This window comes from Ictalurus furcatus, chromosome 25 (genome assembly GCF_023375685.1).
Source record: "Ictalurus furcatus strain D&B chromosome 25, Billie_1.0, whole genome shotgun sequence".
Taxonomy (NCBI): domain Eukaryota; kingdom Metazoa; phylum Chordata; class Actinopteri; order Siluriformes; family Ictaluridae; genus Ictalurus; species Ictalurus furcatus.
Window position 1 is genome coordinate 12,994,275 of NC_071279.1, and position 27,513 is coordinate 13,021,787.

Sequence of the window (27,513 nt, forward strand, 5' to 3'; positions counted from 1 at the left end):
CAGGGATTGCTAGGACTGTAGAATTCAGTGCTTTATTATTATTATTTTTTATAAGTATTTGTGTATTACTTTTCATATATGCAAAAAAAAAGCATGGAATTAGACTATAGACCCAAATGAATAATAATATATATTCTGGTGTGTATCTGTGTGTTTTGGGTTCTTTTCAGTCTTATATAATTGGACAAACAGTTGTGTAAAGCTTTAGTCTTAAGTTTATATTTGTAACACTCAGTTTGTGGATTTCATTTGGTAAAAAAAAAAATGTTGTTGCCAGGGGAAAAAATGGTACTGAAAGTCCCTGGTGCTCCTGTTATTGCAGGCAGGACATTTTTGTCAGCACCTCTCATGTCGACTACTGAAATGAAGGGGAATGAGAGTGTGTACAAGTATAATCAGACTTTTCATCTATCCATTTTCTGTACTACTTATCTTACATAGGGTCATGGGGAACCTGGAGCCAGTCCCAGGGAACTCGGGGCACAATACGGGGTGCACCATGGACAGGCAGAATCGCACACACATTCACACAATATGGACAATTTGGAAATACCACTCGGCCTACAACACATGTCTTTGGACTGGGGGAGGAAACCCCAGAAGCACCGGGAGAACATGCAAACTCCACACCTCTACTCTGGAGGAACGAGGCATATAATATAATGTAATGTCATGTCATTAAATTCCATTTTAGGAATTTAGCTAACATACTAAACAGTATTTCTACTAATAAATATGTCAAATTATCAGCACCAGTTCCCTTTCCAATGTGTGTTATCACTTCTGTTGTAGTAATACATTCGTTCCTAACTTTTTCTGTTAAAAAAAATCGGAGAATAAACTAAACAATTAGTATATAACGGTACTATTTATTTACAAATCGTTTAGTTTATTCCCAGTTTTCTAGCTCAGGCCATCGTGCTAGCGTAGAAGCATTTCCTCGGAACCCTAAAATCATAATTCTTTGTTTTCCGACGGAATGTTTCAGCAGCGAACCCCGTTGTGTTGCTATGATGCTTGTTACTCTTCCGACAGTTGACATTGCCTGGTCATTATTAGCGTTAGGGTTTCTGATAGCTTTCAGTATTTGTAAATTCTCTCTAAAATTACCAGGTGACTTCGAGCACATTTTCCAGGCTCTTATTCGATACGGAAAAACTAAAACACAGATCCGGCAGCCCAGAGTCCTTCCCTTACTTTATGTCCCGAAAAGGTGCTCGAATGCTTATCATTACCGCACTAATTAGCTCTCTAGGTCTATTATTTCCCCTCTGTTCTTTTACTCTAAACATTTTCAGTGCATTAACTTATCCTGTGTACATCCTGTAGATGGTTCTGGCATTTCTATGCGGTGTCTGTCCTCTGGAATGGACTTCTCCTCGTTTTCTCCTTCCGCACTGTGATCCTCCAGACGCCGCTCCCTGACTTCCTGGCAGATCTTCTTGTTTTTTTGACGGGACAGCCAAAGGCTGTCTGGAGCGGTACTTTTTTTTAATGGATATATACTGTCTGGATAATACAGATAACGCTACAGAAAATACACTGACAGTCCACTTTATTAGGAACACCCGTACACATGCTCATTTATGCAGTTATCGAATCAGCCAATCAGGTGGCGGCAGCAGCACAATGTAGATACAGGAAAGAGCTCCAGTTAATGTTCACATCAAACATCAGAATGAAGAAAAAGTGTGATCGCTGTGACTTTAACCGTGGCGTGGTTGTTGGTACCAGAAGGACTGGGTTGAGTGTTTCAGAAACTGCTGATCTCCAGGGATTTTCACACACAACAGTCTCTAGCATTTACACAGAATGTACAGATGTTCCTAATAAAGTGGACAGTGAGTGTATATAATCACATCCTGTTTGTCATTTGCTGTCTTCACTTCAGAATTTAAGCCGACAGTATTGGTGTTACAAGCTCTCCTGTGGATCCATTCCCTCAGGCGCTTGCTAGAGTGCCTCTGGGTCAGCATTTTCTCTAACGGACTGATCAACGTTGTTCAATATGCATTTGGCCTGAGTTATTACATCCTACTAGGGTTGACTGTCCTGTCTGTAAATGCCTCACTACCTACAGAAGGTGAGTACGAGTTCCTGTTAATGATCACGTTTAAAAAAGAAAAGAAAACAAACAAAAAAAAAACATCTAATAGTAAGTTTGACCATAATTTTAAAATATGTAGATGAACATGGTTCCGAATTTTTATATACATACATACATACAGTTGTGCTCTTAAATTTACATACCCCTCGCAGAATGTTAATTTAAAAAAAAAAAGAGAGATCATAAAAATTGCATAGTTTTTAAAAAAAATTTTATTTAGTACTGCCCTGAATAAGCTATTTCACATAACAGATGTTTACATATAGTCCACAAGACACGATAATAACTGAATTTACACAAATGAACCATTTCAAAAGTTTACATACGCTCGATTCTTAATACCGTGTGTATTTACCTGGATGATCAACAACTGTTTTTATGTTTTGTGATGGTTGTTCATGAGTCTGAGGGACTCGTACACAACTATTACAAAAGTTGCGAACATTCACTGATGCTCAAGAAGGCAACACGATACATTAAGACCCAGGGGGTGTAAACTTTCAAACAGGATGATCAGTGAAAATTCTTATTTTGTTTAAAGATCAATTTTTTTTCATTTAGCACTGCCCTTCAGAAGCTACACAAGATATTTACGTTTCCCAGAAAATAATATCAATTTACACCGATCATCCTAATAATCCGATCAAAGTAATAGCCAAGAAACATTGTTGTCTTTAAGCCATTTTGTTACACCTTTATGCGTAGGATCATTGTCCTGCTGGAAGTCCCAATTGCAAACCACATTTTAATTTCCTGCCTGATGTCTTGAGGATCTGCTTCAGTATTTCTAGATAGTCCTCCTTCCTTATGAAGCCATCAATTTTCTGAAGTGCATCAGTTCCTTTTCCAGCAAAACACACCCACAACGTGATGCTGCCACCCCCATGCTTCACAATTGAGATTAAAAGCCTCAACCTTTTTCTTCTATAGATAGTACTGATCATTATGGCCAAAAAGTTCAATTTATATTTCATCAATGAACACTCCTGCAAAGGCTGGTGATCACCTGCAAACTTCAATCTGAACTTTTAATACTGGTCTTAGAATACATATGTACCGACTGAGATAGCTGTGAAAAGGTGATTGTTTATATAAAGCTCTTCGTAATTCTCTCTCACTCTCTTAGGGGCCTCTGTTCTGACCTTGTCACAGTTCATATGGCACATAGCAGGAGTCCTGCTGTTCCTCTGGGCATCGCTGCTGCAGCACCGCTCGCTCTCATTGCTGGCCAGCCTGCGCACTAGCAGCTCAGGTAACAACTTACGACTTACTAATCAGATATAGGAAAAGTTCAAAGACACGATGAGGAACTTGAATATAACTGGTATTATTACACTTTACAATAAATCTGTATCCAGTTCAGTGCTATGAACAATCATCACATATCACTGTAGACATTTAGTGGACTCTGTATTCATAGGGCTTTAATATTTAATCTTCAGTAGACTTAATTACCAGTGGGTGCTCTTTATCAACCTACAGGCCGGGTGGAGACGCTTGCCCACAGGATACCACGTGGAGGCTGGTTCGAGCTAGTGTCCTGTCCACACTACCTGGCCGAACTGCTGATCTACACAGCCCTGAGCGTATGCTGTGGCTGCGTCTCTTTCACATGGTGGCTAGTGGTGCTCTACGTTCTCTGTAATCAAGTTCTGGCGGCTCATCTCTGTCATGAGTATTACAGAAGCACATTTAAAGCATATCCATCTGAGCGCAAAGCCATCATTCCATTCTTGCTCTAATCGGCTGTTTGTTTATAAACATATTGAAATTGTGTGATTAAATATGCAAAACAATGAGGAAAGATAAACATAATGGAAGATAAAGCAGAAGTCTGGACATCAGTGTGTAATCAATCTACTTACCATGAGTAATCTACTTACTACTTGCCACAGAACACACCAAAAGGGACACACTCTTCCTTCATCATCATTTCCTCACTTTGTTGTATGAAAATACTTGACTTTATTACTCAATGGACAACCATTTAGCAACACCCTAGCAACCACCTAGCTTTCACCTAGCAACACCCTAGAAACTACCTGGAATACAACAGCAACCACATGAAATACCATAGTAACCACCTAGCAATACCCTAACAACCACTTGGGATACCATGGCACCTGCCCAGCAACACCCTAGCAAATACCTGGAATACAATAGCATCCACATGAGATACCATAACAATCATTTAGCAACACAGTAGAACCAATTGGGAAACCATAACACCTGCCAAACAACATCCTAGCAACCACCTGGAATACAACAACCACCAACACCAAACAACATGGAAATTTCTTTGTTACTAGAACATGATTAAACAATGTATTTAAAAAACCTATATTGAAGCATAATTGTAATATGTATTGAATATAGCGTTACTATTTTCTACAGTAGAACAATATAAATGAAACGTATTGAATTGTTTTTGGTACATATGTCATTGATTTCATACAAATTGATTTGAAATCCAAACAAGTGACTATACATTTTGTATATGTATGTTTCAGTCTTGACTCAACTCAACTCAAGAAATGTCTATTTTAAAAGGAGAGCTGGATAAAGTAATATCATAATAATATAAAATTAACTTTAGTTTAATAGTCTAGTGTTTCCTTACTTCCATGTATTTTATTGATTTTATTGATTTATATACTCTTATATTTCATTATTTTCCATTTTATTATTTCTAGATTGTAATTTGTATGGTCCTAAAGTTTGAAAACAACACTGTTAGTGAACTTCCAGTAATGTTTTGCATTTATAACCATTGAAAAACATTGAGAGAACGTTTATATAACAAGAGCATGGAACATAAGGTTGTAAAGAATGTTCCTATAACCTAGGAAGAATGCTGAGAAAACATTTGTATGTAGTGAAAATTAAATGTTACAATAATGTTTTACATAACCTTTTCAGAACCATACAAAAATGTTGAGAGAACGTTTATAGAATGAGGGAATGGGACATTGTAATAACGTTTTTGAAGAATGTTTATATAATGAGGGAATGGGATGTTCTAATAACGTTTTGAATAACGTTCCTATAACCAAGCAAGAACGTTAATACAACGTCTAAAAAACTGGACGTTTTGAACATTCCTAGAACATTCAGAAATAATGTTATAATTTAATTGGAATGTTAGGGAAATATTCTTGTAACATAAAATTGTCAGCTGGGATTTAGCCACTTGTTAGCAACCGTCTTTTTTAAGACATGTAAAAAAAAAAAATCACGAGTGGGATATTACTGATGTATTTTATGACGTAGTATATTTGTGAATATAACTTGAGCTTGTGTTAACCAGAGACCTTATGTCAGGCATTTAACCAGAAACCCATTCAAAAAACCCATTGACTTTGGGACGATGGGTGTTGAGTACACAGAGAAATTAAGTCGACATCACGAGAAAACAAGAAAGAAAAAATGTATAATGCATGGACAGTTAGGGCTTCCGTAAAAACCAGACTCGAATATACAAGTTACTATGTATTTAAAAATGAAGCTGCATGGTGTATATCCAGTACACCATTATACATCATTGTGCTAGACTGCCCTATTTACATATAGTGGAATAGTGGAAAATATACCTGGTGCAATCCCACAATGCATTGCAGTAGGTACTATAACTGCTGTAGAATACCCATAATAATGTTTGTAAGAAATAGAAAAAACAGTACCATTTTAGACCAGAGACTGCAAAAGTGTTGAACCTGATAAAAGTTTTTATTGCACAAAGTTAATACACACACCACAATATTTTAAAAAAAAAAAAAAAAAAAAAGAAAGAAAAAAAAAAAGAAGAAGAAAAAACGATGAATACTAGTGTTTTGCTGGACTGCTGTTGAGTTTGAAGGTGGGCTGCAACTGAAACTGTAGAGGTTCTGAACAGCGGTCTTATGCACGAGGAAGCTAAACTCATTCTGCTGTATGAAGACAGTCCCAACTGTGAAGCAGATTCTCCTTATACTGGATCTGCTACAGTTTAGATATGCACATATTAACCTATTTAAAAGCAACAGTTTGGTCAAAAATGACAATAAACAGTGTTATATGTTCCCCTCCTCCCCAATGTAGTCAGTTTGCTCTTTAGTTTTGACCTCAGGCTAATGCTGCTAACAAAAAACTGAAGTCTACTGCAACCGAAATCTCACTGCTAAGTCCCAATTTGCCTACTTCTCCTATGCGCTAAAAGCATGTACTCTTTTTGTGAAGAGATTTCCATTCTTTTGAGTGTGTAGCAAAAGAGTATGCAAGTAGTACAGCGGCTTACCAACATGTCATGTACGGAAGAGGATGTTGTTGCCTATTTACGCACACAGTCACCGTAAACAACCTCCTCGTTGCATTTCAGCTTTTCTTCATTCATTATTCCTTATATAATTATTTATATTAATATATACTAATCAAATTTAATTTACCATTCCCTTGATTTATTTGTCCACATTTTATTTACACAAATGTGTGAAATGTCTAAAATGTATGAAAAAGCAAACAGTCACAAAACTCCTCCTCCCTTTCTCCCTCATGCAAGGACTTGTAGGGCAATATTAGCTGAAAAAGTGTCCATGGATCCACAATTTCGAAAATAGTAGACCATCCAGGTAACTTTGGGAGACTCATTTCAACATAATACCATTTGGGAGACACTAATTCTAGTCTCGGATACTACTTAGGATGGATAGTAGGAGAATTGAGACACAGCGTTAGTATACTTTCTTTTTAAGCCTCCAGTGTTCCAAGATGGCTGCCCCTATACTGGTACAGCTGCACGGTGATGTTTTTCATGTTTATACGTTACATTAACTCACACTATGTCCAAAATTTTGACTGATATGACTGAAGAACTGGATGTGGCTTGAGGAAACTATTTATGCAAAAGAATTTGGGTGAGAGAGTTTTCTATTGTTGGCCAGGAACTTGCAAAAACTAAAGAAACAAATATGGTTGGCTGATTGACTACATACCTAATATTTCATTCCTGGTATGACTGTTTCTCGGGATCTTTGCACTGCTGGAATATCTACTGCAGATGTAGGATTTAAACGTACATCAGAGTGAGATATCTTCAGATTTGTTATTTCCCACAAATTTCCAGGTTTGTCCAAAAGTCTTTGTACTGTATACAGCGAAAGACAAATAAATATGAGAGCATATGTAATGCTAATAGAAAAAGTGGAATGCCATGGTAATGCAAGAAGTTCAGGATTTGAATAGTGGATTTTCCAGACTATAATTTGTACAATTTATTTATTTGTGCTCTTTATAGCAGGCATTATGACTCGAAATGAAGCGGCGCTGAAGATGCTGTCCAAAGTTGCATTTCCATCGTTGTTCTGGAATTTTCACTGCAACAACTATGAGCGGTACGGAAGAGAGCGTGGAAAAAGGTGCGTAGAACATGCAACAGCTGATGTTTGTTGCTTTGATATAAACGTGCTGAAATTCCCTGCGGTGAAAACCTTAACTTCAGCTGCTTAAACCAGGCTATGCTCTACTTCTACAAATCAAAACACCAGCCACAATGTAGTGACTAACAGCTGTGAATACACTGATTTAGAATCTATGGAGGTGTGTTTTGTAGTCTTAAAGTCTGGAAAATATGCCAATATTTCTGATGTGGAACAGTAACTGTGAGGCTGTAAATGTTCTGAACCCCTGCGATGTGGATATTGGTTTAGTTGAATTTAAGATGCAGGGATTCCACCACCGATGGGCGGAGTCGACAGAGGCGGCAGGAGAAGAGACTTGAGCTTGAGCGACATGGCAGCGATCTCTGGGTCCTGAGATTCGTACATCTTCACCAGTCTGGCAAACTTCAGAACACCTGAACAATAACCAAACCAAAGAGGATACGCTCAAGTGGTCATCTTTACACATCTTTACACTCTGTGCAGCTCGGACTGTAACTCGAAAATGAGATTAAATCATGACTGTACAGCAGTCCAGAAAGGCCATGAGTAATCTCGTAATCTCAAGATCCAGATGCCTGATCAGGCGCACATGCTGAACATCATGGATGAGCGCATCTGTTTTTACTGTACTCAGAGGCAGACACAGGAAGAAGTATTTGTACTTTATGTCAGTGTTAGACAGTTTCCATATTCTCACTTGAGCAGGTGACTCAGAAACCTGCAGCTATACCGTCATGGACACTACAGTGATCCTATACGGGTCAGTCCATACAGGATTTTGGGGAGTTTTTTTCTGTGATTGTTGCGGACAAAAATGCTTGGTTTTGCTGAAAATAGCTGTGAAATAGCTGTGTTTGTGCTTGTTTGAGGAAAACTACATGAACTGGTGAAATTGCAATCATTGCGAAATTGTCTTTCAGTGATGTTTGTTGATAAACGAGACCTTTTAGCTGTACTCGTGTTCGACATACGTGAATCTAAGAGGACTTAGAATGTGCATTGTGATGACGTCACATGACACACCTTGGCCCGAATCTGAGGAGAATCTGTGGTAATTCTGAAAAATTGCAAACTCATTCGAATTTTGTGGAGTTTTCTTGATTTTGCGTTCATTTCTGTGACTGCAAAATCCCGAAGGGATGATCAGTTTCATTGCCAGTCAATGTGAGGGACCAGGACATCTCCATGGTTACCGCATGTTGTTTGAGAGATAATTACTGCAAAATCACTGTAACACCAAGATATCACAGTGTGCCACTGGCCACAATGATGTAATGAAAAATAAAATAATCCATGGCCTTCCTGGACCGCTGTATGCCGAATAAAACTGAATGATATTGGGTACGTGTCATTTTTTGGTGAACTAAATATGTTGAATTCCTGTCTCCACCAGTTCGCATTACATAAACGACATTAAGGCTATTTGCCATCATTTGCAGTCTTGTCAGGATTTTTAATCAAAACAGTCTATGATACAGTCATGATACAGGTACAGTTCTACAAAAATAGTTTGCCTTAAGGCAATGAGTTTTATTGATATCAAGGGAAATATTTGTGCATGCTGATATTCACTGGCTACAAATCTGGCAACAGTACTGATGATAATTAATATTAAATCTAAAGTAGATTTTACTAGTAGATCATTCTGCACTCTGCTATCAAGTAAAATGATATAATAAACAAACAAACAAAAGAATAATCCATGGAGGCCATAATTTAATCAGTAATGGTTTGATAACGGTTTCTCACCCTCTTCTACGTTATTAAAGCCGTAGTTTAATCACTAATTGTCTGATAACGGTTTCTCACCCTCTCCTTCACTATTAAAGCCGTAGTTTAATCAGTAATGGTTTGATAACGGTTTCTCACCCTCTCCTTCACTATTGAAGCCGTAGTTTAATCAGTAATGGTTTGATAACGGTTTCTCACCCTCTCCTTCACTATTGAAGCCGTAGTTTAATCAGTAATGGTTTGATAACGGTTTCTCACCCTCTCCTTCACTATTGAAGCCGTAGTTTAATCAGTAATGGTTTGATAACGGTTTCTCACCCTGTCCTTCACTATTAAAGCCATAGTTTAAAAGTAACGGTTTGATAACGGTTTCTCACCCTCTCCTTCATTATTGAAGCCGTAGGCCTTGATCACCTCCTGCTGGATTTGTGTAGCCACCGGAAGAACCAGTTGGAGCATCTTACCCATGTCATTGCAGGCACTTTCCCTCGCCTCCTCCATTCGAGAGGCATTCTCAGGCACAGAGAAGGCCTGGATCACCTCACTCAGCACCACTGCAACAGCATGAACACACAGACATGCACATGGATATACAGGTACACAGGGATAGGGTTATACCAGGTAGGATGAGTGAGGAGTGTAACCTTACCTCTGGCTTGTTCTATTGTCAGTGTGGGCTGCTGGGCTGGAGCTGATGCCATTCCAGGTTGTCTCTAGTGAAACCAAACACTGATTTGTCAACATGTACACAGGACAATCAATAAAGAGAAAACATTAATAGTAACTACATTTGAATAAATAGCTAGCTATAAATATACCTACAGCTTATAACTAACAATCCTGAAACTGAGAAATCAGATTGAACAGCTCTTCCTCTCCATAATTCTAGCTTTAGCAGTAAATGTTTCATAGCTGTTTGCAGCACGTACTTACAATAAAAAGCGCTTCTATTCTGTAAATTAACAAAGAAAAGACTTTAAAGTTACATCAAATCTTCGGCTTCGCGTTTTTTATTTATCCCCCACCCGTATTCCAACACCTCTCCTCCTGCGCTAAACGACTGGCTGATTCAGTGGCCAATCACGGAAGGTTTAGGAACTACTATCCAATCACATTACAGAATGCAGAATGATATTAACCAATCCCAGTGCAGAAGGCGCGGTTTGGCGAAATACGGGTGAGAAAATAAAATGTTCGTTATAATACCGACATATAGGCAACAAATATACACGACAGTTCCGGGTGTTGCACTGATCGGTGCGACCATCAGAAACGTCCGTGTGCAACATATAAAAAATAAACTGAAATTCTAGTAGTAGAAATGGTCAGCGTAGGTTTAGACATTGACACAGTTATTGTTATATTTTTAACTGTCTACCACAATATATTGGAGATTAAATTAAATATAACGAGTTCAAAGTACAGACTCACAGCTGTGGGAAAGGTGTTACATGAATTACAGCAGTTTTTAATATGTGGTTCCCCGTGGTTTTATTTATTTTTTTTTTTTTTTTTGGGCAATTGGCTGCTCGGGTGTGTGATATTCCCTCATTGTTACACTTACAATAAGCAGATAAAAGGTCTAGAGTTCATTTGCATTTAGAATCTGTCCCTGTTAACTCCATAGGACTGTCACTGCCTGTGAAGCAAACCATTATTAGGCTGAAAAATCAAAACGAGAGAGAGAGAGAGAGAAAATATTAGGTGTGCTAGCTGGCCAGCTCTTATTCATTATTCACGTCCACCTCCTGTATACTGTGGCACACAGCTGAAACAACCACAACGTTATCAATGTCCAAATTTTTATGGACCTGGCTGTATCTATAACCCATGTTAAGTGAACTTATAACAAATTGTTTTCTTGTAGTAACAAGATGCAGCTTTACTTACCCTTAAGCAAGAGATGTAGCTGCATAAGCACGTCAGCTAGATAATGATAAAATAAAGTGAGGACACGGGGCTTCCTCTTCCAGCGCTGTTGTTGGGGGGTAAACTAAAAAGGGTTCCAGTTCAGCTTCTTCACTTACCCGAGCAATTCCTGCCTGTACATATAGCTGATTTTTTTTTTTTATTAATCTATTTAATATCTAATGCTATGAGTTACACTGCACAACTTTTATAAGAATAATTGTTTGTGCTTCTATGCTAGTCAACAGGGTTTTGAGGCAGACAGTTGCAGGGCCAGTTGCTAAAGCGTGCCAGGGCCACAGATTAATTTTTTAATGCAACTTGGAGAAAGTTGTATATATTCAGTATTGTGCAAAAGTTTTAGGCACACTGTATTTTAGATAGATTTTTTTAATGACTTCTAAGTTATTAAGTGCAAAAACATTTTAGATTCCCAAACATGAGTTTTCCAGCACAAAATTAAATGTTACAGAAAAATGTTTGTATGTCAGTTTAAAAAAAAAAAAAAAAAAAAGCAGCATATTAAGTGGTAAGAGACACTTCAGACCAAAAACAAACAAACAAACAAACAAACAAAAAACCCATAATGAAGGCTGCTGGGTTTTGCAGAAAAAATAAGAAGCGAGTGTGACAGTTAAAGTCTGAAGAAGAACCGTGTCTGCTTCTGCAACATGCTGAATAAAACTTACAGCTCATTTCCTTATGAAAGTGCACACACTGTACCAGAGACTGCTCTTTTTTTTTTTTGTCAAAAAGTCATATTGACTTTGTTTCATATACTACTGTTTACATGTATGTATACACACACACACACACACACACACACACACTTTAATCTAGCAGTGAATGGTCAGCAATTAAAAAAAAAAAGAAGAGACAGAAAATACCCATTCAAGTTACTAAGTAACTATACATCATAAATTTGCCACCGCACAGAAATGTGAACAGATAGCAAACCCTGTTCATTTAGCTATTGCCTTCTATTTGTAACAGGTAGCATGCATAGACCATTCTTTTAAATGGGTCTGCACATAAGAGGTTCATCAAAGAGTTTTTATTTTTGTATCTGATAAATTTTTTTTAAAAAATACACTGAAAATGCATGTAAAAAATGTACAATAGTCAGTCCCTCCAGGATTTTATGATATTGCGATCACAGAAATTAACACAAAATCAAGCAAACACTGCAATATTCGGAGCAGCTTGCAATTTTTCAAAATTACCGCAGATTTTCTGCAGATTTGGGCCGAAACGCGTCATGTGAAGTCATCACCACGCGCATCCACCCAAAGCCCTCTTCGATTCACGTGTGTCGAACATGAGTACAACTAAAAGGTCTCATTTACCAACAATCACTGCGAAAGACCGTGCAAAACGTGACTGCAATTTCACCAACTGAAATAGTGTTTCCCCCCCCAAAAAAGAACAAGAACACAGCAATTTTCATCACAAATTTTTGGGGGAAAAAGCCACAAAAAAGAATTTTTGGTTGCAACAATCACAAAAAATTTCACATTACAAATTTTTTTGATTCCCCCTGGTTTTAACACAATTGTTAGTTTGTGAACACAATGTATAAAATACTGTGAAAAACAAATACATTCTTTCAACAGCAGCTTAAACTCAAGTTCCTTAATCACACCCACACAACAATAAAACAATTTAAAACCCACTTTGTTTTCCCCCCCTCACACAACTCCCGAAGCTGTAAAAACTACACAGATTGTTGCAATAAAAGACATACAGTCATTAAGTTATGGCATTACAGTGCTTTTTAACTCCTCTGTATGTCCATTCCTTCAGAAAGTGTCCTTTATGGTTTAACACAGCACTCTTCTTCACTGTGTGTGTAAGTTGACCTCTACATTGTCAAGGTAGTGTTGGGAAGTGGTCCTCCACTTCCATCACTTCCACCACAAGGTCACGGATTTCCCTGATGCAATCTAAAGGTCTGGCTGCTTCAGAATCGGGATCTGCAGAGTTATTGTTAACATTCGCGCCAACATCCGAGATAGCTTCACGCTTGACTATGAAGAAGTCCTCAGGTTTAGGGATGGCTGTTGTGGTTTCCATTGTTAGGTCATCTTCCTCAATGCTGTCTCCCTCCTCCTCTGTGGTCCAAGATGAATCATCAGAGAAATCTTGTCTCATCATATTGCTCACTTTGAGCTCATCGATTGGAGCTCCAAGTGAAGGGAGATCATCCAACACAACCTTGGTATCTCCAGTGCCATTGCTGTTTTGCTCCTTGACAACAAGGGGTTGTACACTCGAAGAGTTTGGCACAGCTGGAGCAGTTTCTTCAGCTGAGCTTGTCCTAATGTTGGCTGCACTCTCTGTTTCACTCTCCGCAGAAACAAATTTGAGATTTGATGAAGTTTCACTCTGTGACACTTGATCCAGGGACCCCATGTCTCCCCCTGGTGGAATAGCGTGGACTGGTGTCTCATTGGCTTCCGTTTCCACTGGCTTTGGAAAAGGTTCAGCCAACATATGGGCTGCTAGTTTAAGTGCAGGTTCTGTATTTGACAAGCTAGACGGGTCCACTAATGTCTCTTTGCTTATAGCAACTACATTGGAAGGCCCAGAGTACGTTTTCTTCTTCAAAGTCTGAGAGGCAACAAGCATCTTCTCCACAACTGCTGTGTGCATTGTAAGTGTCTCAGGTGTGGTAGATCTGGCTTGTATCTCAGTTCCAGCATTAGCAGGCACCTCTAGCACTTCATTGTCCTTCACTTTATGCTCTTCATCAGCTTTCACACATGCAGATACCTTAATAAGCTCCGGTTGTGCATGCGCCTGAATCTCTACCTGCTGGGCCACAATTACCTCAGACTCCACCATCTTCTCTGCCATGACTGAGTTTTCTCCAGTAGATACCTTAATAAGCTCTGGTCGAGCATGTGCTTGAATGATTACCTTCGGCTCCACCATCTTCTCAGCCATGACTGCTTCTTCACCAGTAAGTACATTAATAAGTTCTGGTTGAGCATGTGCCTGAATGATTACATCCTGCTCTACCATCTTCTCAGCCATGACTGCTTCTTCAAGAGGTGGTACCTCAATAAGCTCCGGTTGAGCGTGTGCCTGAACCTCTTCCTGCTGGGCCACGATTACCTCCGGTTCCACCTTCTTCTCAGCCATGACTGGATCTTCACCAGTCTGCTGGCTTTCCATTAGGTCATGACTCAGCAAAGGGGAGGATGGCAGAGCATTGTATTTTTTCAATTTGCCGGTGTAGTCTGGGCTGTTAGGGGGAGTGACGTACATGCTGGAAACACTGAAATGGTACCTGGACTCCATGAATAAGTTGTACTTCTTCATACTTGCAGCTTCCTTCACCACTGTAAATAAATGTGAACCAATCAGTCAGAGTAAGATTAAGGCATGATGCTTGAATTGAATAAAACAGGCATTCTTTGTAACTTACCCTTGCTAACGTCCTTCTCTAGTATCTGCAGCAGTATGTCCTCATAGACGTTCTCCACATTGATGAAATTTACATAATCATCAAATATGTACTGTTCAAAGTTCGGTAGATCCTAAATAAAATTTTCAGAAAAGGAAATAGTGTGTCCAGATTTATACTGATGATTGCAAAGACATTTTATATCATTTTGATACACTCACCAGTCACTTTATTAGGAACACCTGGACATTTATGCAGTTATCTAATCAGCCAATCATGTGGCAGCAATGCAATGAAAAAAAAAATCATGCAGATACAGCTCAAGAGCTTCAGTTAATGTCACATCAAACATCACAATCGGTAACCATGCCATGACTTTAACTATGGCATGGTTGTTGGTGCCAGATGGGCTGGTTTGAGTATTTCAGATACTGCTGGTCTCCTGGGATTTTCACACACAACAGTCTCTAGAGTTTACACAAAATGGTTGGGGGGGGGCATTCTGTGAGCAGAGGTCTGCAGGCTGAAGCACACTGTTGTTGAGGGAGATCAGAGGAGAATGGCCAGATTGGTCAGAGCTGACAGGAAGTCTATAGTAACTCAAATAATCACTCTTTACAACTGTGGTGTGCAGAAAAGCATCTCAGAATGCACATCAACCCTTGAGGTGGATGAGCTACAACATCGGAAGACCAAATCAGGTGCCACTCCTGTCAGCAAAGAACAGGAATCTGAGGCTATAATGGGCACTGAATGTGATCGTCTGCAGTTGTAGCGCATCCACCTCAAGTTTCTCTGTTTTGTGCATGCTGAGATGCTTTTCTGCTCACCACAATTGTAAAGAGTGATTATATTTGGTTAAAGTCACAGAGATCGAGGTTTGATGTGAACATTAACTGAAGCTCTTGACCTGTATCTGCATGATTTTATGCATTGTACTGCTGCCACATGATTGGCTGATTAGAGAACTGCATAAATGTTCAGGTGTTACTAATAAAGTGTATAATAAAATAATAAATAATTTTACAAATATACATAATTCTAAATGTTTTTTAGCATAATCCTCTCATTTATAGCGGTACCTTTTTGAATGTAGGGGCTAGAAAAGCTTTGACACTGGGTAGAGTGATGTTCAGCAGAGCTTCTTGGAAAATCTTCTTTCTCTGTGTACTGCTGTCATAGTCATATTGCTGGTGGATGCACAGTTGTATACAATAACTGTTCACTGATTTAACGATACAGAGCACTTGTATGCGATAATGTTCTGGTAGTTAAGGGGTTGTGGTTAGGCTTGGTTGTGTGCAAAGCAATATTTAACTACTGTATTCCACAGGACAGTGGAAATAAAAAACACAAAGACAGTAATATGTAAGTGGATGAGAGTGTACGTGTGTGTGTGTGTGTGCTCACCTTTAGCACTCTATGTTTGGCTTTTACCATGGCATTTAATAGGTTGGTGTTGTCTTGTGGAATCTTGTTCAGAAGTAATCCAAAGGTGTATGCCACACTGTCCACCAGCTGCACCATTCAGAAGAAGTAATGTTCAAACCCACAGACATTAACATTCAATAAAAGAGCTGGAGCATTCACTGTTTCAGCAGAAATTATAAGTAAAGCTACAGCAAAATACTTTATATACAAATTTTCTGTTTTTGGAATTGCAGAGCTGTCATGCAAATCATTTATGATGGCTTTAGATAACTTTTTATTTTTTATAATTAATGTTTAAACAAAAGTTCAGAGTAAGGGTGTATTGCAATTTTACCTGTTGTATATCAATCTGTGTGCTGTGCTCCAGTCCTCTGCAGTTGGGGTAGCTGAATTCTTGGATATGATCCCTCAGGCGACTCACTTTCTCATAACAGCTCTCCAAGTCTGGTTTACTCATCTCCACTAAAGCCTAAAACAAGAACGTGTATTAAAGCCAATTCTATTCATCATACACTGGTTGGAGTGATCAATTATTAAACGGGCATTTGGTTTAAGGGTTTCTCTTATAAAAAGGTCGAAAATACCCCACCACAATATAATTGATATATTTGAATAAATATCAAAGAAATCTTCATTGATTTCTACTTTATTGCAGTTGCAATACATGCATTCCTACGATTTAAACACCACCTCACCTGTTGCAGCTCTTCGCTGGTCATGCCCTCCTGATAATTCTGGCACAGGTGCTCCATCATGTTCTCACTGACCTGCCGTGCGTCCTCAAAGCCCAGGCTGATGGGCCCCATCATCTCCTCCAGCAGAGCAGGCAGGCGAGGTTCTATGTGCTGACTGCAGTACTCTGTAGCCAGCTCAGCTACTGTGGCTGTTTAAAAAAAAAAAAAAAAAAAAAAGGGTAAGTAAATAAGACTAATTTCTTGCAGACCTTGTTAAGATATTAAGAGGGAATTATGCTCAAATTTTATTAATGGATTTGATCTCCATCATTCAGTACAGTGACAGCTGGCTGTGATTTTAGATGGGAGATGTAAGATCTATCAAAAGCTCAACAATGAGAATAATAGGGCTCTGCAATGCAGTATAACAAGGTTTCATCAATGCATATTGTGCTGTGAAGCCTTAATGCTAGGCTAGATAATGACTCGGTCCACTTGAGGCTAACTCTTTCAGACATGCCATACAGAGACCAGGCAACCTATGTTACCTAGCGGGGAAACCAAATGTGCATGCAAGTGCTTGTAAAACTGTCTACACAGAGTCCTGCAGGTTCTCCATAGGCAGGTCCTTCCTAAGCAGCAGCCAACACAACACAAACTCGCTGGCCTGGAGCAAAGTCCCCTGACAGGCTGTTGTCTTAATACCGCTCTAATTTTTTATATTTCAGTATAAATACGACCCATCACATCATTAAATTTTATTATAAGTCTTTAAAGTAGATAAAGTGAACCCAATTAAACAAATGAGACAAAAATATCATACCTGGTAATTTTTTTTATTGAGGAAAATGATCCAATATTACACATCTGTGAGTGGCAAAAGTATGTAAACCTTTGCTTTCAGTACCTGGTGTGACCCCCTTGTGCAGCAATAACTGCAACTAAACGTTTGCCGTAACTGTTGATCAGTCCTGCACATCAGCACAAATTTGTCACATCAGCACCTTGCCACTCAGTATAACGTATTACGGCTGTTCACAATATTGTGAGTATATGGAGTGTATTGTTTGGACAATTGCAATTACAGTTCTCTGTGGCTATCTGTGCTATCTGCTATACATGTGCTATCTGGGTATCCCAGTATGTCAATATCAATATGCATGATTGTGACACTAATAAAATTATGAGTGTGGCAATAATGCATATTGATATAACTGGGCTCCCCAGATGGCACAAATAATATATATGTATAGCGCATAGTGTTTGTTCATCATGGGGTGGTACCTCTGAGCTTGCTCTCCAGAAAGGCTCGGGAGCTCATGATCTGATCCATATCCGAGCGCATGAGTGCACTTTGCTGCTTGGTTGCCTCTCTGCACTCATCGTTCAGAGCAGCCATGCCCTCCATCAGAGTCTCCTGCACCAGGTTATATGCAGCCTCAACTGTCTGTGGGGCAGAAAAAAGGTGATGATTCACCACATGCATGGCATCTGTAGTATGAAGACACACCAAAGGGACATTTCCTTCCTAGCCATAACCTGAATGCAACACCTTAACTCTGATTCTAAAGAATTGGTAGAATTAGATCAAGTCATGTCAGTTTTTATTGTCATCCCAGCAACTTATACATCCAGGACCTTGGTGCAGAGGTTGCCAGTTTATTAGAACCGCCTCACCATTTTATCAAGTTTATCAGGTGAGCTTTCTAGGTATGCAACTGCTGACTGTAGTGCATTTACTGTCATGCACAATATGTGATGACTTATGTTCTGTCCATCATGGAAAAGGACCACCATAGGAACACTGCTGACCAGGTAAATTATTATATGGGTTTCAGCACAGCAGTGACGCTGACATGGTAGTGATCTGTAGCAAACACTATAGTTACTTACTGGCCACTACTTTTTTACAGAGATCAATTTGGAAGTGTGCTTAATGTCCAGTGACACTAATGCTATCTTCAGGAGAGTCTGCAGTAAAAGGAAATTGCCCCATGTCATTGCTAACGTGTTTGTCCCAGTTTGCAGTATGTCTTAAAACCTTGTCTAAAAGCTTATGCAGGTGTGACCAACCCAAAACCTACCATTTTAAAAATGTTCCGAGCCCATCAGCCAATGATAGGTAAAATGTCTTGAGGTGCATCTGAATATCAGAGGCAGGTTTGTTAGAATGAAAGTTTGCAGGGCTGGTACTACATTCTGTAGGGATTATTTGTCCATGAGTAGAGTTGGGCATCCCTGTCATAATGATTCCTCAAGCAAAGCTGTTTTTAAGACAGCAGAGAAGGGTTGATTTGATATATATATTTTGGTACGCACAGCAAACCACATTCTCTTCCTCTCCATCTTCTTGGCCTTCAGACGAGGAAGCACGTTTTTCTCAAGAGATGGCAGCAACTCCTCCATGGTTAGATTAGCCAACACCTAGCAGTACAGAGGGATTAAGGGATTAACGGATTTAGATCAATACAAGACAACACACGTACACAGCATCCAAATAGCTTTAATAATCATCCAAAATTACCAGAATGAATCATAAAATTAAATCTTGATGTTCACTATAATACAAATTTCAACAGGGACATAATCTTTGCTGTTGAATATATCCAAGTGCTACATGGATATATTCCCTATCCGAGACCTAAAAGTTCCTTGGTGCATGCTGACCTTATTTTCTAAACAGTCAGACTGGTACAACAACATTTTCACGTTATTCATTATTATTATTTGTCAGCATTAGACGTTGGCTGCTGTAATGCAGTGAAACAGGCATCTGAAACAATGCAGGGACACTCCCGGTTTGCATTCCACAAAAATAAAGCATAATCAAAGTATTGTTGATTGTGATCTGTACACCTGAATACCGGTTTGGTTGAGTGTCTGGGTGTGCATGTGTAATGAAACAATAGGGCAAAAATCAGTCATGGCATGAAAGGTGTTTCCTAAATCATAGTATATTGCTCTAATAAAACTAATCATACTGCTACACAGGCTCAGAGGTGGGTAGTAACGTGCTACATTTACTTCGTTACATTTTGAAAACAACGTACTCGTAAGAGTAGGGTTAACTGGCCATACTTATACTCAAGTTTATTTTTAATCACAGAAATGTACTTTTACTTCACTACTGTTAAATGTTACTGTTAAATGTTAATGAATAAGTGTAGTTTTGATAATTCATTTATATCACGTATAATGAGGTTGCGAGTCTCGCTGTAATCTGCAGTGGTCTGAATGCGGACGCAACAACCGCTCACTTTTTTAGCGGCTCAGTCCTGGAGAGGGGGGAGAAGTGAGCACGCACAAACACTCACACTCTCTCTCTACACACTTTCTCTTCTGTTCTGTTACATAATCTCTTCTTTTGTTCTTTATTGTCTTGTTTAAATGCAGATGTTGACAAGATTGTCTTGTTAACATGTTGTGAAAACAGATATTCAACCGTTAGGAAAATGTTTATTTTTTGAGGTGTGCGCGTGCGTGTGTGTGTGTGTGTGTGTGTGTGTGTGTGTGTGTGTGTGTGTGTGTGTGTGTATTGAAAATGTCAGATTGTGTGTTATTGTAGCCATCACAGGCCTGGGATATGTTACGTCATCTTGAATAGACAGACTTTCAAGGAGCGGTGTGACTTACAGTTCTCCATGTAGTTCGAGAATCAGGTTTCTATCTTCATTTTTAATCAGATCTGAAGTAACTAGTAACTTGCCACTTGAGTAGTCTTTGCATTGGATACTTTATTACTCTTACTCAAGTAATTATTAACATTATTACATTTACTGTTACTTCAGTAATTATTTTTATAGGTAGTTTTACTTGTACTTGAGTAAAAGTTTTGGCTACTCTACCCACCGCTGCACAAGCTGTTACAAACCAATGCGTGCTGTGCTACAGTGTGGAGAAATGGATTCTACCTGCACATCGTTGCCTATCAGCATATCCCATGGTTCATAGTAGCCCTTGTCTTGTCTGTAGAGCTGAATGGCTTTGATGAAGGCCTGCACCTCATATGTCGTCTTCTTTAAGAAGTCTGGAAGGAGGATAGAGGAGTGGTTATTGCACTATAAATTCATGCACATTTAAGCAACACTTCTCATTTTGCTCATCGTTCATGTTAGCTCCAGTAAGTAAAACTCCTAAAGATTATTAGAACATAGATATCTTTCTCAAATTGAAAAACAGGTTTCCTTAAAAAACAAACAAACAAAAAAAACCCATACAGGTAGATAGCTATTGACATTGCTAAATGACATTACATCAGACATAAATACATTAGAAAGTAATCTTTCTAATGCAAGTCTTGTTGTGATGTGGTTCTGCCTCTCCAGCAGGTGTTCTACTGCTATAAAAATGGAGTTTCCTGTGCTGTAAATAGGATCCAGTGGTGTTACCTTGATTCTGGTGGCGAATGCAGTCAGATAGCACGGACATGAACTTGGCTTGTTTGGTCTCCTGGAGGAAGCAGAAGTAGTGGTCTCTCTGGTATGGCAGTCGGAGGTACACTGGAAACTGGCCTGGCATACCCACCACTGGAGGAGCAAAGTCCTCTTTTACATCTTTAACACAAAACACACTACTAAGCCCAGAATCAGAATCAGTCTGACTTTAAAATATAGTCTACAATTCTCTTACTGCATGTCAAACGTGACCAATACAATACAATGTTTATAGTGAAACAAGTCCTGCTCAAACTTCAGAGTAGGAACATTTGTGGCAAATTTATTTAACATTTGTGCCAGTTCTAAGAAAGCCAAACCAAAGAGCCATATACACATGAAAACAGTGCATTATCTTTAATTGAAACTACACCTTATAGTGAAGTGAAATGTGTTACTATCATATATACAGTAGGTGCTCCAAGTTCATGTCACACACATTAAAACCACCTGCCTAATATTGTGTAGGTCTCCCTTGTGCCACCAAAACAGCTCTGAGCTGTCAAGGCATGGACTCCACAAGACCTCTGAAGGTGTGCTGTGGTATCTGGCACCAAGACATTAGCAGATGTTAGTTAAGTCCTGTAATTTGCGAGGTGGGACCTCCATGGATCGGACTTGGTTGTCCAGCACATCCCACAGACGCTCGATCAGATTGAGATCTGGGGAATTTGGAGGCCAAATCAATACCTTGAACTCTTTGTCATGTTCCTCAAACCATTCCTGAACAATTTTTGCAGAATGACAGGGAGCATTATCCTGCTGAAAGAGGCCACTGATATTAAGGAAAACCATTGCCATGAAGGGGCGTACTTGGTCGGCAACAATGTTTAAGCAGGTGGTATATGTAAAAGTAACATTCACATGAATGCCAGGACCCAAGGTTTCCCCAACAGAACATCTCCCAGAGCATTACACTGCCTCTGCCGGCTTGCCTTCTTCCCATAGTGCATCCTGGTGCCAGTTCTTCACCAGGTAATCCAGGCACACGCACCTGGCCGTCCACATGATGTAAAAGAAAACGTGATTCTTCAGACCAGGCCACCTTCTTCCATTGCTCCATGGTCCTGTTCTGATGCTCATGTGCCCATTGTAGGAGCTTTCGGTGGTGGCCAGGGGTCAGTATGGGCACTCTGCATCTACGCAGCCCCATACGCAGTGAGCTGTGATCCATTGTGTGTTCTGACACTTTTCTATCAGAGCCAGCATGAACTTTTTCAGCAATATGTGCTACAGTAGCTCTTCTGTAAGATCAGACCAGATGGGCTAGCCTTCGCTCCCCACATGCATCAGTAAGCCTTGGAAGCCCATGACCCTGTCGCCGGTTCACTGGTTGTCCTTCCTTGGACCTCTTTTGGTAGGTACTAACCACTGCATACCGGGAACACCCCATAAGACTTTCAGTTTTGGAGATGTTCTGACCTAGTCGTCTAGCCATCACAATTTGGTCCTTGTCAAAGTCGCTCAGATCCTTACGCTTGTCCATTTTTCATGCTTCCAACACATCAACTTCGAGAACTGACTGTTCACTTCCTGCCTAATATATCCCACCCTCTTACAGGTGCCATTGTAAGGAGATAATCAATGTTATGGCTGATTGGTGCACATGTTTCTTGCCAAATAGCAGGTGTAATGTTTTAATTAATTCTAAATTTTGAAGGCTCTCAACCCAGTCCTGATTTAGAATCACATACTACCTACAGTCATTATAACGGCAAAGCATTTTATCACCCTTTCTCTGAAGCACGTATTAAATAGACGCATACAGACCAGGAACGCTAATTACATATTAACTATGGTCCTATGACTTCCAGAGGAGATAAGAGTCACCGGTATACCTTCTTGTGCGCATGCATGCACACCTTTTACGATGTCCCAGAGTGATGTATGACGCAGTATTTCCATGAACCTTCTCACCTAGTTCCCGACACTGTGGTGGTTCAAGATGTCCTGACTTTAATATTAATTGGTTCTGGGTCTGGATTAACAATGAACTTATTGGAAGGTCTCGGCAAGTACATGCATGTGTACGAAGGTATCCAAGTGAGAAGGTATCGAGGTTAGAAGGTATCCAGGTGAAGGTAACCACCCCCGGGTGGTTATTAGGGTCATATTTTAGGTGCACTTTATCCCATTAACTAAGTCTTGGTTAAGTAACAAACTATGGAGAATAAAATACAGCCCTGGTCTTACTTACTGTCAGAGTCAGGAAAGCTCCTGTCTACCACTTCCATGTATTTCTCTTCTGTGGTCAAAATAGTGCCTCCTGTAGTTGGCAGATTGTACAGTGGCAGTACACCTTTCATAAAAGTCTGCAGAAGGGAGAGATTAGCATATTATTGCTAATATATTATAGCATATTATTATCTATAGTCACCAGGACATCATCATTCCCTCATTTTTCTTTCATAGAGGAGAAAAATCTTGCCTCATAGCTCTCATGGCACTCCAGAGAATAATTGGCACGAACCACCACAAACCTCTCCTTCCATTTCCTGTTATCATAAAAGCAGAGCACAGGCTCCTGGTAGACCACCTCTGCTTCCTGTGGGGGATCCTGGGTAATTAAACAAACACATAAGAGGAACGAATATTTGGCAATACTTCAGTCATTCTTGATATGTTATTCAAGCCAATTAAGACTAATTAAGTCTCTACAATGTATGATCAAATGCTCCTTTACATCCAACTAGTCCTTACCTGCTGTTTAAGGAGCTGAGTATGCTCTTCTTCGCGTTGTACCAACTCATCATGAACATGGGCGAGAAAGGCCAGAGAGTATTGCTTCTTGTAGATCGATGCAAAATTCCTCAGCTCTGTCTGCGCCCACCCTGAAATGCAAATAAAACACACTACTGAACAGCTACTTAGAGCTGAAAAAATACTTATGTGACCGCATAACTGAGAGCACGACAAGACATCATGTGCAGACAATCGCATAGTTATCCATCTTCATACATGCATGTGATGTGAGCGTGTACACTAGGGGGCCAGTGTCACATGAAACAAACAAATTTTAGAGAAAATAGAAAGGGGAAATGAGCAGTCTTTGAGCTAAAGGAGATTTCCATGGTTCACTGTATGAAATAGAAAGAGATGTAACTTTGTTTTGAAAAGAGCTTGGAAAAAAGAAACTGCATGATCAACAATAAAAGTCAGTTCTCACTAACTCAGTTCTCACTAACTGCTGCACCCTACTGCCCTACCCTACACTCCTCCACCATACTGCCCTACACTCCTCCACCATACTGCCCTACACTCCTCCACCATACTGCCCTACACTCCTCCACCATACTGCCCTACACTCCTCCACCATACTGCCCTACACTCCTGCACTCTACTGCCCTACACTCCTGCACTCTACTGCCCTACACTCCTGCACTCTACTGCCCTACACTCCTGCACTCTACTGCCCTACACTGACAACAATAATCCGATATTAATCCGATTAAAGTGATACTCTGATTAAGAAACTAGCATGTAAACAGTAATAATTGATGACCTTAATCCGACTAAAGTCATACTCGGAGTAAACACAAATCGAATTAATACATGTGGAGTATTCTTATTTTAGTTGCATTATTGAAGTGCATTACAGACATGTACACACCTTAATCACACTTTTAACGTCGTGTGAGAGTTTTCACCGCATTTTGTGACAGGACACGATCACACACGGCAGTGCTCAACCGTTTTACGGCAAACAAGAGAGCACGGCTGCGTCCGAAACCACGTATTTACCTACTGTATAGTAGACGAAATACATGTATTTCGGTAAGTACGCGGTTTGGGACGCAGCCCACGGCTTCAAGCAGTCATCTATTTTCACATACAGCATGACAAATAATTAACTGCACTTGAAGCTTTCGTAAAATTAAAAATGAAACACCCAAAACTGTATACGGTGCCATAACGAAGACGAACTGTTGATACGTGAAATTCTGGAGGGAACGTCGGACGGCGTGGCATGGGGACGTAATGACGTGTGCCGTTAATCGATCTATGTTCTATAACATGTAAAACAGGAACATAAAAGGAATATTCTAAAAGCAACTCATGTAAACACCGTAATCAGAATACTGTCTTATTCAGAATAAGGTCAATAATTAGATTTCTGCTGTCCATGTAAACGTAGTCAGTGAGACGTTTGAACCAAATCAAGAAATATCACATGCCGAATAGATTCCATCCATCCATCCATTTTCCGTACCGCTTATCCTGTGTGCGAGTGTGAGTGTAGATGTGTTTGTGGGTGTGTGTGTTTCGATGGTTTGAGATGCCTCGCATTCTTGAGTTATGAAATCAGCCCCAGATGGCAAGGCTGCATTAAGCATGACCTGTCTAACACGTGACCTGCATGGCCTGTTCTGTGCTCACATACCTTATATGCATGTTTCACCCACATTTCAATAACAGGCAATGGTGTGTGTGTGTGTGTCAAAATCGCTGCACTAATTTTACTATATAAATGATAGGTTATGTCCTGCTGAGTCCACTTTTTTTTTTTTTTTTTTAGAAATAAGCCTCAAATCACTAAGAAGTTATTCTGATTGATCACCTTTATACTATGATGAAACATGTCTTTCCTCATGGAAGTGCTCTCTCTTCCTGGATCCCTGAGTTAACAAGGCTTACTGAAGGAGCATGATTATTGAGATTTTGAGTAAGCTTTTGGACCAGTGTGTTAGTGCTTTCCATCTCCCTCATCAAAACATCAACTTAGTGCTGGAATATAATATCTTTTGGAGGAATTGGTGTTCATTCTTCCTGTACAGTTCCAGTGCAGAGATTTTGTAGAACCTGTGTCAAGGTGCAGTGAAGCTCTTCAGGCAGCTCACAGTGCCTCAACACCTTACTAAGACACTTCATGCTGGGTTTATGCTCTGTATTAATACACCTGTGTGTATTGTCATTTAAAGAAGATTAGAGGGTTTCTATTCACAGGTGAAGATTTGACATGAAATCTAGTTTTTAATAAGCTTTATTACAGTGATAGCTTTATTCAGAACGAGTGTTTTCTTAGTGTTTTGGTACAAAAAAAAAGTACACTTACCTTTAATGAAACTGCATTGATTTTCATCCAGAAGACTGGACGATATTCCCATAATGGCGTAGTTAGTTTTTAAGATGTTCTGCCCTCGAGTTGTCTCAAATGAAGTCGCGTTTCTTTTCTCAGTCAGACTTCAAAATATAACTTCGCGACACCGACTATTACCTTAATACATAGGGGCTCTGTCCCAAATGGCGCAATTGCTAAGCAGGTGAGCTTGTAGGTAGTCCAATTTCTCGCTGCAGCCTGGGGCTTGGGGCCGGGGTTAGTTACACCTGGTAGGCGGAGTATCACGTGTTACGTCACCTTAAGTGTGTGATTAATATGAGGTGTAAAGCATTACCATACAGTCTGGAGACGAGTCGATTCGATTCACGATACTGGCTTCACGATTCGAGTCAACTCGGTTCTCAGATATGGAAGATGAAAAACAGTAAATAAATAGATACATAAATAAAAAAAATTATGAATATATAAACCCACGTGTTCCCACATAAATAAATATATAAATAATTTAATGTGGTAAAGGAGATAAACTAAAATAAATCAAATAAACGGTGGGCGAAATGCAAAAATGTTTAATTAAATACTAAACTGAAAGTGGACCCCCCCACACACACTTAGTTGTTCATTTATTTCAGAATGTAGTTCCGCATTTATTATTTTCCCTAGCGCAACATGCTCATGAGAGGATGTCAATCAAACATCAGTAGACAGAATTCATGCCACCATTGGCCGAACATTGTAACTGTTCGCCGACACTGTTGAAAATAGAAATATGCTATCTGCTGATTATATGCTCTTCAGAGGTCAGTTAATGTGGAGGACGAAACCTGCAAAAACAATAAATAATAAATAATATAGTCACATATAGACAACCGAAGTTCCTCATAAAGTTTAGAATCTCTACTTTTTAAACATGTCACAGGTTTTATTTTAATATTATGCATAGTTTAGTACAGGGGTGCCCAATCTTATCCATAAAGAGCCGGTGTGGGTGCAGGTTTTCATTCCAACCAACCAGCCACACCTGATTCCACCTGTTTAATCAGTTGATCTTGGCTTTCAATAGACTCAGGTGTGGCTTCTGCTTGAAAAACCTGCACCCACACCGGCTCTTTCGGGATAAGATTGGACACCCCTGGTTTAGTACATCATGTCCTGAATATTATGGATATTAATAACAATATGATTTTTTTTAAAATAAATACATATTTTGAGTGATGTGGACACAATCTTGAGATGTATTTATTTGTTTTATTGACAGTGATGTAATTAAAACAAAAATTTAATGATGCAATAAATATACTTTGACCTTGCATTAGATACTATCTGGTTTGAATTTGAAAACATCTT

General features: G+C 39.4%; 3 protein-coding genes across 5 annotated transcripts; 1 reads left to right on the forward strand and 2 right to left on the reverse strand.

Annotated features, from left to right (window-relative positions):
• The first annotated feature begins 1,004 nt into the window (after positions 1 to 1,004).
• On the forward strand, positions 1,005 to 4,660 carry srd5a3 (steroid 5 alpha-reductase 3). The gene is made up of 5 exons (XM_053614534.1): positions 1,005 to 1,213; positions 1,330 to 1,481; positions 1,892 to 2,083; positions 3,234 to 3,359; positions 3,590 to 4,660. The coding sequence occupies exons 1-5, from the start codon at positions 1,011 to 1,013 to the stop codon at positions 3,847 to 3,849; spliced, it is 933 nt and encodes a 310-aa protein (XP_053470509.1). The 5' UTR covers positions 1,005 to 1,010; the 3' UTR covers positions 3,850 to 4,660.
• Positions 4,661 to 4,791: 131 nt separating this feature from the next.
• On the reverse strand, positions 4,792 to 10,412 carry grcc10 (gene rich cluster, C10 gene). 3 transcript variants are annotated; one of them, XM_053614536.1, is made up of 4 exons: positions 10,186 to 10,412; positions 9,902 to 9,965; positions 9,630 to 9,806; positions 4,792 to 7,934 (listed from the first exon to the last, which is right to left on the reverse strand). In XM_053614536.1, the coding sequence occupies exons 2-4, from the start codon at positions 9,951 to 9,953 to the stop codon at positions 7,795 to 7,797; spliced, it is 369 nt and encodes a 122-aa protein (XP_053470511.1). In that variant the 5' UTR covers positions 9,954 to 9,965; positions 10,186 to 10,412; the 3' UTR covers positions 4,792 to 7,794. The 3 variants fall into 3 exon arrangements, with proteins under 3 accessions (XP_053470511.1, XP_053470512.1, XP_053470513.1); XM_053614537.1 differs by having other exon boundaries at positions 10,239 to 10,291; XM_053614538.1 differs by lacking the exon at positions 10,186 to 10,412 and adding an exon at positions 10,075 to 10,167.
• Positions 10,413 to 11,633: 1,221 nt separating this feature from the next.
• Positions 11,634 to 27,199, reverse strand: niban1a (niban apoptosis regulator 1a). The gene is made up of 14 exons (XM_053614901.1): positions 26,161 to 27,199; positions 23,808 to 23,938; positions 23,536 to 23,664; positions 23,305 to 23,419; positions 21,063 to 21,227; positions 20,586 to 20,701; positions 18,994 to 19,098; positions 17,959 to 18,121; positions 16,696 to 16,883; positions 16,335 to 16,469; positions 15,980 to 16,087; positions 15,652 to 15,759; positions 14,591 to 14,702; positions 11,634 to 14,504 (listed from the first exon to the last, which is right to left on the reverse strand). The coding sequence occupies exons 1-14, from the start codon at positions 26,210 to 26,212 to the stop codon at positions 13,030 to 13,032; spliced, it is 3,102 nt and encodes a 1,033-aa protein (XP_053470876.1). The 5' UTR covers positions 26,213 to 27,199; the 3' UTR covers positions 11,634 to 13,029.
• Positions 27,200 to 27,513: the final 314 nt, after the last annotated feature.

Excerpts from the sequence above, each read along its gene's own strand:
- niban1a (XM_053614901.1), bottom strand. The coding sequence starts at position 26,212 with ATGGGAATATCGTCCAGTCTTCTGGATGAAAATCAATGCAGTTTCATT. Across the intron at positions 23,939-26,160 it reads TCAATGCAGTTTCATTAAAG|GGTGGGCGCAGACAGAGCTG; the intron begins GTAAGTGTACTT and ends TTTGCATTTCAG. Across the intron at positions 19,099-20,585 it reads TGATAGGCAACGATGTGCAG|GTGTTGGCTAATCTAACCAT; the intron begins GTAGAATCCATT and ends CTGTACTGCTAG.
- grcc10 (XM_053614536.1), bottom strand. The coding sequence starts at position 9,953 with ATGGCATCAGCTCCAGCCCAGCAGCCCACACTGACAATAGAACAAGCC. Across the intron at positions 9,807-9,901 it reads GACAATAGAACAAGCCAGAG|TGGTGCTGAGTGAGGTGATC; the intron begins GTAAGGTTACAC and ends ATGCTGTTGCAG. Across the intron at positions 7,935-9,629 it reads CTTCAATAATGAAGGAGAGG|GTGTTCTGAAGTTTGCCAGA; the intron begins GTGAGAAACCGT and ends GTTATTGTTCAG.
- srd5a3 (XM_053614534.1), top strand. The coding sequence starts at position 1,011 with ATGATGCTTGTTACTCTTCCGACAGTTGACATTGCCTGGTCATTATTA. Across the intron at positions 1,214-1,329 it reads TTACTTTATGTCCCGAAAAG|ATGGTTCTGGCATTTCTATG; the intron begins GTGCTCGAATGC and ends TACATCCTGTAG. Across the intron at positions 2,084-3,233 it reads TGCCTCACTACCTACAGAAG|GGGCCTCTGTTCTGACCTTG; the intron begins GTGAGTACGAGT and ends TCACTCTCTTAG.